General features: G+C 36.8%; 1 protein-coding gene across 2 annotated transcripts in view; it reads right to left on the reverse strand.

Annotated features, from left to right (window-relative positions):
• Window positions 1–10821, reverse strand: part of LOC107103628 (guanine nucleotide-binding protein G(o) subunit alpha-like) — a 41898-nt gene extending 31077 nt beyond the window's left edge. Inside the window, exons 1-2 of one of the 2 annotated variants that reach the window (XM_015403401.1) lie at window positions 10278–10812; window positions 10115–10206 (exon numbers count right to left, since the gene is read on the reverse strand). In XM_015403401.1, coding sequence (XP_015258887.1) covers window positions 10115–10206; window positions 10278–10404 — 219 coding nt within the window. In that variant the 5' untranslated portion in view covers window positions 10405–10812. Of the gene's footprint in view, window positions 1–10114; window positions 10207–10277 lie in introns of both variants that reach the window. The other variant, XM_015403402.1, reaches the window with a different exon arrangement.
• Window positions 10822–13840: the final 3019 nt, after the last annotated feature.

Here is a 13840-nt window from a genome sequence, read left to right on the forward strand (position 1 = left end):
GTCAGAGTTCAGCTGTTTAAAAAACAATCTAGAGTCGTAAAAGGACTCTTTAAAGCAATCAGATCTGTTTATTACTGAGCATTATAGCAGGTATTCAAAGATAAAGGTGAACTATAAAATAGACTGAGATTTTTCATAAGAATCATTATCAGCTACATACAGCAACTTTGTATGAAGAAAAACAGAGATTTTGACTTTTGTTTCACGTGCTAGAAATGTTCTTAAGCAGATAAAAATATGCCTTTAAAATATTAATAAGTGTCTTGGCAAAGGGTGTGAATAATTATATGCCTATAGTGTTAAGAAAAAGGAAAGCTAAATTCAGATTGTTGTTTGGTTTAATGAAAACTGTGGGAAATAAAGAGATATGGGACCAAGAAAAGGGGTATGAATACTTTCTAGGAGGTCTGTAAAAAAAAATCCTTCCAGATTCCCACCAGATCCTCTTTCTTCCTAAACATTCCTCCATTTACTCATCACGTTGGAGATGAGGGATTACAAATATTAAAATGTTTCATCTCCTCTTTTTCCTCCCTGATTACAACAGTTTACCAAAGCTAAGACACCTTTCTGACCACAAAGGCAAACACCCTATAGTAGAATGTTTTAAAAATGTTTCCATCATATTATTCAGACACTGATCTGATTTTTGTGTTTATGTTCCTGAAATCACATCAGTCACACAGAAAAGCACCTTTCTGACTTTCACTTCCTGCTGGAGTTTAAATCACAGCGTGAATTTTGAGCGTCAGCAGAGAGGGCTTTCCAGTACAGCAGTGTAATCTCTAAATCCATCCACCTACACTGAACCATTGTTCTAGTCCAGGTTTTTTGCTGGGACTGGTTCCCTGAAATAAGAAAACTACCCAGCATTAGGATCTGGTTTGTGTCTGAGCATTAGCTAAGAAAACACAGAAAAGAATGCGGCCGAACCGGTTGCAGCCTGATTATTAATTATTAACCCCCAACTGTAAAACAGTGAATCACTGAAAACATAGGGAGTGTTAGAGAAATGAAAGTCCCTGAAAAAACTACAATAATTGCATCATCCTTCCAATAGCTTTGTAGTTTTAACACTAAACCAATCCAGATTAAACATTACAGTTTTCTGTTCTTCATTTTTAAAACACATTTCATAATAAAGTCCTTAAAGTATGACATTATAACAGGGAAAGGGATTATAAAAAGATAAGAATGAAGAAAATACTCTCAAGCTAGAAGGAAGGAAGGAAGGAAGGAAGGAAGGAAGGAAGGAAGGAAGGAAGGAAGGAAGGAAGGAAGGGTGAAGGAAGCCATGTCATTTTTTTCATCAACTATGACAAACATTTAGTTGAGGCTTTTTGACATTTGTTGTTGATAATGATGCTTGGTGACCAAATAAATATTGCTCTTATATGACTAAAAGATGACGAGATGTGTGTGGGGTTTTTGTTGTGTATGCAAAGACTAGAAGAAAATGTAGATGATCATTTTTCAGACAAACAAAATCAACATTTCTGTCTGTTGGCATCTAATCTGTCAGTGAAAAGCTGAAGGATCAGGACTGCTGGGCCCCATACTGTGCCCTGTCCTCTTCTAGCAGAGAGCTGCTGAAGCAGCCTTGGTGAAACAATGTCCTATGGATCTACTTCAAATATCATCCATCCAGAAGAAAATCTAATATATCATAGAAACAAATGGTGGTTAATGTGGGCATAAACGAGGAAGGAACATACTACAGCAGACATAACAGGTTCTCTGAGCTGGTATTCCTGCAATAATAAGGTCCTGTTAGCATCAGGGTAAAGTTAGTTTGGTTTCTCTAACAGTAGTTCAGCAAAGTTTAACTCCTTGTTATGATGTGTTTATGGGGTCAGGGTTTATGTGTTTCAGTATCACTCGTAGTCTGGTAGTTTTAGGATATAAACCATAAGTATATGGTGACCAAATGTCCCCATTTCTGCCAACTGTCCCAATTTTTATAAAAAAAAACATGCGCTGTGTAGCCTGTTATTACGTTAGCAGGGGTAGCATGTTGCACAACAGCAGTAGCTGTCATCTTAACAGAAGCAGAAAAGTAGACTTTGTTGTCTTCTCTATATATTTCTTGGTATACTGGGTTGATCTCTGCCATGATCAAGACAGCTGTATTCACATATAAGATATGATACATATATTTAATTGATTTTTATTCAATTATCCACATCCATAGGAGGTGTTCTTTATATATAGATACATAATATATGAAAACAAAAATCTAAATCAGTCTAAAATCTTTTTGAATGTTCGTTGACCAAAACTTTACTAAAACTTTTGAAATTGTATGAAACGATTTAAATGTGACTAAAACTAACAGGCCTTTTGGCCTCAAAAGACTTAAACTAAAAGCTGAAAGGCTGCTAAAAATGACAGTGGAAGGATGGAAGGCTGTGACTGGGGAGAAAAGGACGATATAACCTGGATTAAATGCCTAAATCAAAATATTCAGAATTAACATTTTATACTTGCTGCCAGTCTGACAGGGTTATGTTTATCTTGAACCAAAGTCAAAACAAGAGCAGCGCCTCAGGCTGTAAGTGAAGGGGGGATGAAACAACAGAGAGCTCTTTTCCAACCATTCCTTTCCTCATTTCCCTTCAACAGGCCATCCAGTCCTGGGAAAAATGTTTCGCTACACAAACGCAGATTAGAGCGCAACAGATACATTCAGTTTAAGAAGCTAAGTCACTTGATGAACATGTAAGCTGAATTAAGCAGAATGAATGGAATCATTACTGAGAAGAAAGATAAGTCTGAGTCACACTGAGATCAAAACATGAAACAATGTCATGTTTTATGTGCTCAATACGGGTGTGTGTGGACTTGTTTTAACGTTGTGGGGACTTCAATATGTTTACACAGTCACGTCATAGCAACCAAAATCCTGATCCCCATATGGTAAAGTTCTGTTCCTTTGAGTTGTGGTTAAGATTAGGGTTAGGCCATATAAAATTAATGTAAGTCAATGAAATATCCCCATAGGTCATGGAAACACTACTGTGTGTGCTGGGTTGTGTGTGTGTGTGTGTGTGTGTGTGTGTGTGTGTGTGTGTGTGTGTGTGTGTGTGTGTGTGTGTGTGTGTGTGTGTGTGTGCGTGGAGAGGAAGGCGTGCATGTTTTTGCTGTGGGAGGCTGGGACAGTTCAGGCAGGGAGGGTTAGAGTCATTTTTCCATCTGAAAATAAGGGTGTCAGCACGGAACAAAGGCTTAGCTAACTGACAGCGGAGAGGACAAAGGAGCAGAATGACCAAAATGTGTTGATGCATGCGTTGATATATGCCCATACTTATATTCATATATAATATGGCATCATTTCTTTTTTAGAATAACCATATGCTGTGTGAAAAACTTAAACCAAACGACTGGATGTAAATAATAAAAACTCAATTTTTCCTAAAACCTCACTAAAATCTGAACTTTGTCTAGTTTTTGCTTTACAAAATTCATTGGACATCATATTAGTTATGTTTACTCTTCTCTACCGTGTCCTCACTAATGTTCAATGTTCAGAATGTATAATCAATGCAATATAAGTTTCTAAAAAACATAAACGCCTGCTTAGATTGCTCCAAATAAGAGCTAATTATATAAATGTGATACTATTTACACATGAATTAACATACCAATAACAACATCTCTTAACTTTCCTAAAAACATTGATTTTGGACCTAGTATGACTGCTGGTGCCAGACTGACATGATTTAGGTACTTCATGACCTGCTGACCTACTGTTTTTTATTGTTTTACTCCAGAGAATGGCGTAAAAAAGAAAACATCAAGCAAAAGGCAGGACTTGTGATATATGTCAGAGAAGAGCAAACGGTGCGGTTAAAGTCAATAAAAAGGCAACAACAGCAAAAACAACTGTTCATGTTCCTAACATGGTGCTGAATGCAGGAATTGCAGATGTGAGATGTGAAAACACATGGGGTGGTGCAGCAGCAGGAGGCCAAATTTGGTGCTGTTAGCCAAGAACAGGAAACAGACATTAAAAAACACTGAAAGAATGGTCTATCTTGCCTTGTGTTAACTGGCTGGCACACTTTTGGGGCTCTCGAACTGCTTTCTGGATCACAACACAAATGGCTATACTGCAAAGGCCTTCACGCTTTTAATCCAACCTAGAATTATTTAAACTATTTTACAAATCTAAGGCAAAAGGGTCCCCAACCTTGTACCAGTGAGGTGTAACTACTGTAAAGTGATCAGTGATTAAAAGCTGCCTATAAATCCCCTAAAATACACTATTTAGGCTTCTTCACATGAGAACACCAACAATCCATCTAAATTGAGACTAAGAACATTATCTCAAAGTGAGGATGTCCTTCTCAGACCGGAAATTTGTGTAAAAAAATTAAATAAAATAAAGTGGTATTATGCTTATGAAATTAAAAACTCATAAAAGTGCATGAATTTTGCTCCAGAATCAAAGTTCTGTACGTTTGGTACAATAATCACTAGTAAATTGTATTTGTGTTGCATAACAAGAGATCTTGGTGTTAAACAGGTATGGAAATTATAAATAATAATTTGACTAAGGCATTTAGTCAGAAGGGTATGCTCTCCAAGAAAAAACAAAACAAAAACGATGCTACAACAATGACTGTAGTGGAGGATACTTCAGGAAATTACATTTTAAAAGAGAGCTGGTTACTCTGTTTTCCTCCTCTGAAGTCTGAGCTCGGATCTCGGATTGACAGCAGCTCAGGTCTGGTGTCCACAGAGACATGCTAACTTCCATTAGCTATAAAGGCTCATTACAATGAGCAGTCATAGCAATGATTATAGTTATGCTGTCTGATGAGTCTTGCCTTTCTAATTAAAACTTTCACAAAGAACACAGACCTACACAATGAGCAGGTATTACATTACGGTTACATTAAGCCCATGTCTCAGTGTTAACAGGATTTCATTTTGTTAGTGCGATGTACTGAATCCAGGCATAAAATCATCATCACTGACATAAATACCATATTTGCTTTTTTAATATATTTTTATTATTGTACAGAGATTTGAGGTCATACTTACAGATGTACAATAGAATTGCTATCAAGACTACAGAAAAAAGCAATAAGAATTAATAAAATTTGCAAGCTTTGACTGTTTTGTTTGTTTTTGTTCTTGTTATGCTAAAAGCACACATGTTCCAAATAAAGCATTAATTCATTTTAACTTTAAAATACAATTTAATTCAGTTTATTTATATAGCACCAATTCATAACACATGCCATCTGAAGGCACTTTACAGTTCAACCAGATCATACAGTCAGATTGAGTTTTCTATCTGAGGAAAACCAGTTGATTGCATTGACTCATTGACTCAAAAGCAATCCCTCACACTAAGCATGCCTATAGCGACTGTGGAGAGGAAAAACTCCCCTTTAACAGGAAGAAGCATCCAGCAGAACCAGGTCAGTATGAGCAGCCATCTGCCGAGGCCGACTGGGGTTCAAGGATAGAGAAACAGACATAAAGACGCAGAGATACAAAAGGCAACTATAAACCAGCTCAACAGGCGACACTGCCAGACTGAAAAACATCAGCCTGTGTGTAAAAAAACTATATAATGTGTCCAAATTCTTATTTGCATTACTTAAAGGTATAGAGGAGGATTTTCATGAATTTTTGAAAAGACCTGCCCTCTCCACTTAAAAAAAAAAAAAATGCAAATGCACAACCCTCCACCGCCTCCCGAAAGGGAATGCCTAGTAAACGCGTGTGAGAGCGTGCACAAGTCCATTTCTCCTCGTGCATGCTTTTTTCCCCACTCTGGATTACTGTTTCAAATTGACCCTCAGGATGGCAGCAAATGGAAACCTTAGAACTCAAGAACAGCAAAGGTGTTGAAGAACTGCCAGGATTACCTGTTGTAATTTTAAGAGGTACTCCAGTTTATTGGATATAAGATATTGTGTAGAACATGTTTGAGGCGGTTACTGTCTTTCACTTCAGGACTCCACCTGAACTTTAGACAATGTTGAATGGAAAACACACTCTTAGGCCAAATGACTCACATGATACCGCTTTAACAAAAAAGGGAAGACTGGAGGTCAGCTTTGCAAAAAAAAACCAACAGGATTTGAAATATTTTTTCTCAAATACTGTAAACTAAAACTTTCATTTACATTATACATTACACATTATACAGTAGGATTAGGATACATTAGGATTGTGTTATTAATGCAAAATGTACTTCCCCAGTACGCTTCATAAATTAAGAAAATAATCTTAATAGCACAAACATCACACACCATTCAATGAAAAGACTAATGTTTTAGGTACTGCTTTAAAAAACATTTTTTTCTTTCCATTTTATAACTTATTTTTTTTATGTTATAGTTTTGTACAATGTAAATAAAACAAAAAGATAAAGAAAATAAAAAAACTGTAGATGATTTAGTCAGGTGTTTTTATTTATTATGACTTATTTGCTTAACTGGATTTCACCCTTGTTGGACATGCTTTCCAATTTAAGGAAAAGGATAGAAAAAAATGAGAACTTCCTCAGCATAAGAAAGAAAAATTACAAAAATGTACTATGAATGTTTTATTTAAAACTAGTAGTACTGAAACCCAATGTTTTTTTTTTTTTGAAAGAGAGTTATTCTAATAGTAACTGTAAATTTCTGAGTATGTAATCAGAATTTTATATGATAGACCAACAGTCGACTATGGAGATCAAAGCCTAAGATTGTTAGACCATCTTTGTTTATTTGTTCACTCTTCTCATTATGTAGTAAACATTTGGAACAAAATTTGAAGATTAGGGTGGTCTAGTTTTTTTTCATTACTTTGTCCTAAATATTCTCCTTAGATGATTGTAAGAATTGTTAGACATGCTCCTTTGGATCCACAGTCCCAGCACCATGCCGTGAAAGCACAAAGACATTCCACCACATTGATTTTTATCATTCTGCTTGGGATTTTGTGCACAATAAAGATTAGAAAGAAGCAATACAGGAATTGCAGATGTGAAATGATGAAAAGTGGAAAGAAGAGCAAAATACATCTATAAAAAAGAAAATCAGGGATGGTATAAAGCTAGAAACTGTGAGGAAAACCGTTTGAAAGTCCTGTGTGTATGAGTCCCTTCACCCCATCCCAACCTCTAGGATAACAGAGGAATTTGGCTTCCATTTGCTCCTTCACAAACACGGAAGGAAAAGCAAATGTGAGCTAAAACCACTGCATACCAGCTTAAATCTGAGTGTCATGACAACCCCCCCCCCCTCCCCCCCTCAAAAAAAGAAAAACAGGATAACTAAACTTCACCTAAGCGTCCCTTCTGTCTGCATCACTGCTTCCTCATTTCCCATCAAACAAATACTTTTACAATGTGCCACCACACTGCATCCTCTGATTCCTCTGCTCTTCCCTGAACGTCAGTCATCTTGTCCTTCCAACTCCTGTTTGTTTAGAGAAACATCTATCCACGGCCGGTCCAAGTTTGGACGTGGCTGTGAGCAGAAAGCTTTGGGGGGCCAAAATAGAATGAGGCCAGCTGATTACCCTCTTTTAAATTATCTATTTTTAATTATTGCTTATTTTATTGAACTAAACTAGCGTTATAGATACAGGAGAAGCTAGCATTGGATGCATTAGTGAGTGTGTGACAGATTTAAAATTGCATCAGCCAGTTTGTATCATTGAGGAAAGAAAACCGATTGTAAATATAGTTTTTTAGCAGAGCTGCTTGGTAAAAAAAAAACATTGAGAGGCAAACACTGACTGATTGACTTTTATGATTATATGACAGCATCCAATTTTTAGTTCTTCCGTGCAGATTTAGTAAAGTCAGCTGTTTGTGCAATGATTAAACAACTTTTGGCAGCTCTCCTAAAATGGTTTTGCAGGATAAATATGTTTTTGCTGACCAAGTGTTTTTCTATATTTAAGAAATATTATGAATGAGGAAGTTTTAAAAACTGAATTACGAAAGAAATACAATGTTCATTCTGAACTGTTGGATTTATGCAGATCTGGCAAAAAAATATATATATCGAAACATTCAGAACATCCACTGAAAGGTTTTGGTAATTTTAGAAGAAGAAAAGGGGAAACCACTGACATGTTAAGACACAGATTCAACAAAAAAAGGGAGATATGAAAAAAAAAAAGGAACTCATGCTTTCCTCTTGTTAAATACGCATTATGGAGTTTTCTAATGACACTGCCACCTGTGGCAATAACACAGAACTGCAGCACGCTTCATCTCATTTTATATAGCTTGCACTCTACCTGACATGTTTTTTTTTGTTTGTTTTAGTTTTTTGTTTTCACCTAACCTGAAGTTGGTATCGGTGTCCGAGTTGAGCTGGATGCTGGTCACTTCGGAGATTCCACAAAATCCATCTTGAATATAACGCTTTGATTGTTTGATAGGTTGGACCCATCTAGCATGGCCACACTTGACATCACATCCGCCAAACAAAGCGAGAACTTCTGACCCGAAGTAAATTAAGGAAACGAGTACTGAACTAATGAAACAATGCTTTAATCATAGCGGCTCAAATAAAAATGCTTTTATAAAGACATTTTTAGGAAAAACTTACATTGTATATCTTTGCCCCTACTTAATTGTATCTAATATACCTGCATAATAAATCCATGCAAAATGTGTAAAATTTGGTTAAAAGTCATATTGTCAGCATTTCAAACTAGAAGATGTCTGAAATGCCTAAACAGAACCAAGACAACTTTACTGTATAGATAACTAATTGGATTGCATGATTTTAAGGAAGCTCAGAGTAATTATTGTCTGGCTGAAAGACTGATGAGGGACTGCTGTGGGACGCAGGAGGAAGGAGCACCTTGCAACAACACCTTGCAAGTCCAAGGCAAAGCTACATGTAGTCACTCTATCATCTGGGATAATCTTTCTTGTCTATAAATATTTTCTCATGATTGACTATCACACAATACTTTTTTTTAAAAGATCAGATGAATCTCAAAACGGGGGGGGCTTAATTTCTACATGGACTGCATATGGCAAAGGACGGCCTAAAGCAGGCTTTTTATAGGAAATCCAGTTTCTCAGAGATATTACAGATACCCTCTAGATACTGAGAAAATATCTGCTGAATAAAGCAGAGTAGAAACAAAACATATAATACACACACAGCTATCGTAGCCTTCTGATTTAGTCCAATCAGGAGGGAAACTATCACGAGGAGGAAGACTCAGAGAGACGGAGTTGGAGGAAGTTAGACAAGGAACCAGCACTGAAGAACTGCACAGAGAGAGTATTTATGGGAGACTGAAACAAAGAGAGGACTAACGAGCAGATTGGCAGCAGATGTGAACAGAGCACAACAGGAAAGGAGCTAGGGAAAAAGGAGAACACAAGAGGGCAGCAGAGGGCAACAAATAAAAATCTGAAAACTGAAAAATAACCAGAAAACATAGCAAAATAAGAATTAAACCACTAAAACTAGAAAACATGGAGCAAAGTAAAACTTAATACTCAGAAGAAAACATAACAGAACCAGAGCTGTGACACAATTAAAAGGTACAATTCAGATACATGGGAGACTTTTGGCAATGTTAAAAAAGAGTAATTAATTAATTAAAACAAAAGTAAGGGAAAATAGATCACCTCATGAGTAAATAAACGTCTGCCGCTCTGCATTTAAAAGAACCCAGTTCCAATTCAGAAACACAACTCTGACATGATGAACCAGTATAATAAACCATTCATATCCATTTAGGTTTGGTGAAGGTGAAACGTCTAAAACATGAAGCACAGCAGCTCTTGGTCATCCCAGAGATGGAGGATCCAATGTTTTCTGGATGAGACATCTATAGCAATCTGTGACCTAATCAGTATTTATTTTACTAGATAGTTATAGTTTTCACATCATCACAACTTGTGAAAAAGCAATTTGACTTCCAGCTGTGTTTGAGGATGAATATGGAAAAACTGTGATCTAATATTAAAATTTCAGTAAATATTTCTTCTCTGCTGGACTTAAGGGGTGTTTTTACGCCTGGATCTATTAGTAGCTTTCTGCCTTATTAATCCATTGCAAAACAGGCTCCCCATAATGTGGGAGTAGAGTCCCTCCACTGTGTGCAAATGAGTGTGATAAGTTCCCACCTTGAAGCTGTTCAGCTCCTGCTTGGTGAAGCCATTACTGTGGATGATCTTCATCTGTTTGACCAAAGTGCTTTTTCCACTCTCTGCTGCTCCTAGAAGGAGGTCAACCACAGTTGAAAACACAGCTTTAACTTCTGTGTTTTGATCTGAATGTTGGTCTCACCTAGTATGAGGATCTTAACCACGTTCATCTCCCGCTTTGCATGCTCGTAAAGGTCTCTGTCTATCTTTGCGCTGTGGATCCGCGCCTTCCTCTCCTCTGTATCTTCGGTACCGAGGCACAGTCCCATCCTGAGCGATCATCTCCCCTCCGATCCGGACAGAGAGGAAAACTTAGAGATGCGCACACTCCCAAAACAAGCGGAACAACAACAACAACAAAAAAACCCTGATTGAAGTTTTAAAAAGAGAAAGCTTCAGGCCATCCTGGATGGCTTCACACTCCCAGGGAGCTGCTGCTCGCCGCGCCTTCAGGCGAAGCAGCTTTTACGCATGGAGCGCTTCCTCCGCCGCTCAGATCCAGCTTTCAGCGATCCTCTTACACAGATTCACAACTCAGGGACAACCTTCAGCTCGACCTCCCAAAAAACACTCCCACTCCCACTGCAGTCCGCTCCCCAGATGGGAACCTCCGGGACCTCCCTGGGAAGTGACGTGGGGTCCGTGGATCTCACCTGAAAACTATTCCGATTTGAACTTAATTTTGTAGCTCGTATCAGTTTTCAACGCATGTATGCTGCTGCTTTATGATGATGAAACATCTAAATGATTTTTACTCTGTTGAGCAAATATGTCCAAGAACTGTGCTGCTTTAACCGTCATCTGCTTGATGACCTCACCCACGTCTCACATGACGGAAAATGAACCTTACCATCTCCTGTTGTTAATCTTATCCAACTTTGATCTCAGTTTCAGTTTGTCTCACTCCCACGCCTTGCCTTCAGCTCCCAGTTTTCCTGTGCTCATGTTTTTGGGTTTACTGGTCTTCTTTAGCCTGTATTTTCATGCCTACACCTTAAACTGAAAAAAGTGTAACATGTAACTGTTCACTCAAACTAATGACTCTCACTGTAAACGAAATAAAATTATTGATTTGATTGTGTAGCTCATTCGTTTTGGATTTTAAGACATCAAGTTTAATTTAACCTGAACTAAATACACATACAAAGGACCCAAAACACAGTTTTTTTTTTATTTCTCTCAATATGTATATATTTATTCATGACCTGCAGGTAATTTTTTTGTTTTGTTTGAGTCACATGTAAATTGTGCTTTGCATGCAGTCAGATCAAGTCCAAGTCCCAGACCATGAGAGAACATCATTTTAGTCGTCTCTACATCTTTGATGGATTTGGCCCATAATTAAAGCAAGCAGAAACAGCAGTTGCACAGCCTGACACCAGAATTTATAAAGCTGGATTGTTAAGGTTTAGTCCAAACCCCTGGTTCCTCGCTTTACAAATACATAAAGTTATAGGTTTGAAAAAAGAAATTCAACTTATTGTACCGGTAAATTAATTTATTCTGGAAAAAGAAAGGAGTTCATTGTCATGTGTGTGAGAGTTTTTGTTGTTTGATTACAGCTTTTTTGTTATTACAAATAATAGATTCATCGTAATGATTTGTTGTTAGAACTTTCTTTAAAATTATAAAACTGGCACCAAAAGAAAAAAAAGGGAGAAATATTTTAGGGGAAAAATCCCCAAGTGACTCAGTAGTTCTGTTCATTCCCATAGTTTGGTGCATAAAACTAGTGGATAAAATACTAATGACAGCCCTAAATAACCAAGCCCTGTCTGTGCTGATCTGTTCTGTTAGATTTTATTTAAGGTACACCCTATCAAAAGTGCTAAATCGCCTGCTACTGTCGGAACTGTCCGAGAAAATGTTGTTGTTTTTTTCTGGCATCCTTTCAAAAGAAGTCATACTTATTCATAAATGCTGACAAATCACAGATTGTATCAGTCTTTAGAAATACTTCAGATGGAGAATGAATTGGTCTGACCTCAGGGTGAACTTACTTAGGCACCCACCTACAAAGATTAAAATTGGTTTATTTTCCATTTGACGTCCCTTCTTGGCATGGTCAATTTCAATTCTGTTTAATTCAGTTTATTTATATAGCGCTAATTCACAACACATGTCATTAAAAAATGGTTTCACCACACACCTGCTCCACATCTGAATATTTCTCAGAGCAGAGGATCAAGCTTGTGATCGGGTAACAAAGTGATTCCCAAGCTGATGATACAGATGTCAGATTTTGTTCAGTTCACTGAGGCAGAGAAATCCTGCCAAAGCAGGTTTGTAACTCAAAACGGTGCTGAGATGTGTGCAGCTTTAAAACTTTATGGATGGATCTCATTTAGAAAGAACATTTTTGATAATCCCTTACGGGAATGTAGATGACTGTAGTTTTAAGGAGCAGGTCTCCCGGTGAAGAAATGCACACAGTTGGAATCCTTCCTGTTACTGAACACTATATGGTGTGAAAATACATAAAAAGTATCAGAACCCTCAATTCTGCAGCATTTTCAGTAGATGATAGGTTGGTGGTTTAGAATACACAATGTCATTATAGTAAAAAAAAAAGTAAATAACCTATTTAGAATTTTATTTAATAATAACACCTTATAATGAACCGGCAAATATTTGCACAACTGGTTTCATTTCTTTATTTCTGATTAAACTGCATAATTAAAAAACAAATATCAAAGTTTTAAAACTTATTCCCAGTTGTGATTTTTTTTTTTTTAAACTCCTTTACTTATATGAGTTGCAAGAGTTGTTAAAAGCAGGCGTCCTTGCCTTTGGAGTCAATCATTAGACTGGCAAAACAAAACCAACCAATAGGAGACAAAGGAAATATTTGCAGAGAAAATAAACCACCAAAAGATTTAAATAAACCCAGAGAACAACTAAAGTGGATCACAGCAGAAAAACACCCACAAACCCCAAAATCTGTGCCACGGCAACTGCAGCATGCCTACCCATTTACATTTAATGGTATTAAAACCACAAACCTAAAAGAGTTTCATCTTGGACTATATCTCCTGCACTGTATTTTTAAATATGGATGAGGTTTTTTAAATGAGTATTTACCCCCCAAAAAGGAAAACCTTGAAAAGCTTTTCTTCCTCTTCACTGATGTGCTCTTTTGCAGTTTTTGTGGTTCCAATACGGCACACAGTGGCAAGTCTACCAGGGTGGGGCCACAGAAAGCATAAAAAGATTAAAAACAAACAAATAATAATAATAAAAACAAACAATTAGGACAAGAGGCCATCATTTATAACAATGATTCAGCCACAAAGCCAAAGTTTCAGACTTCTGATCTAACATAGGAAAACTGTGATTCTCTCTTAGTACGACTAAAGATGAAAGCTATCTGCAGATTGAAAATAATAGTTTAAGTAAATTATAAAAGGAGAATGTTAAATTGGTCCAAGGGATGAATCAGTCATGGACTCTTCTGTCAGCACGTCATCGTGAGAAATTACTTTAGCGTTATGCTACAAAAAATGATATAAAAATGGCAAAATTTTCTTTAAAATAGGCTTAATTTGAGCAGCTAATTATGATCTGCCCAAGGAATACATATTTTTGCTCTTAGAAATAAGATAATTAGATATCAGGCATTTGAAATAAGTTAATGGAGGTGTTTTACTTACTTTTAAATGTAAATCATTTTATTCCACTGCTAAATTTTCTACCTGCTTAAACCAA

Source organism: Cyprinodon variegatus, unplaced genomic scaffold (assembly GCF_000732505.1).
Source record: "Cyprinodon variegatus isolate N-32 unplaced genomic scaffold, C_variegatus-1.0 Scaffold1490, whole genome shotgun sequence".
Lineage (NCBI taxonomy): Eukaryota > Metazoa > Chordata > Actinopteri > Cyprinodontiformes > Cyprinodontidae > Cyprinodon > Cyprinodon variegatus.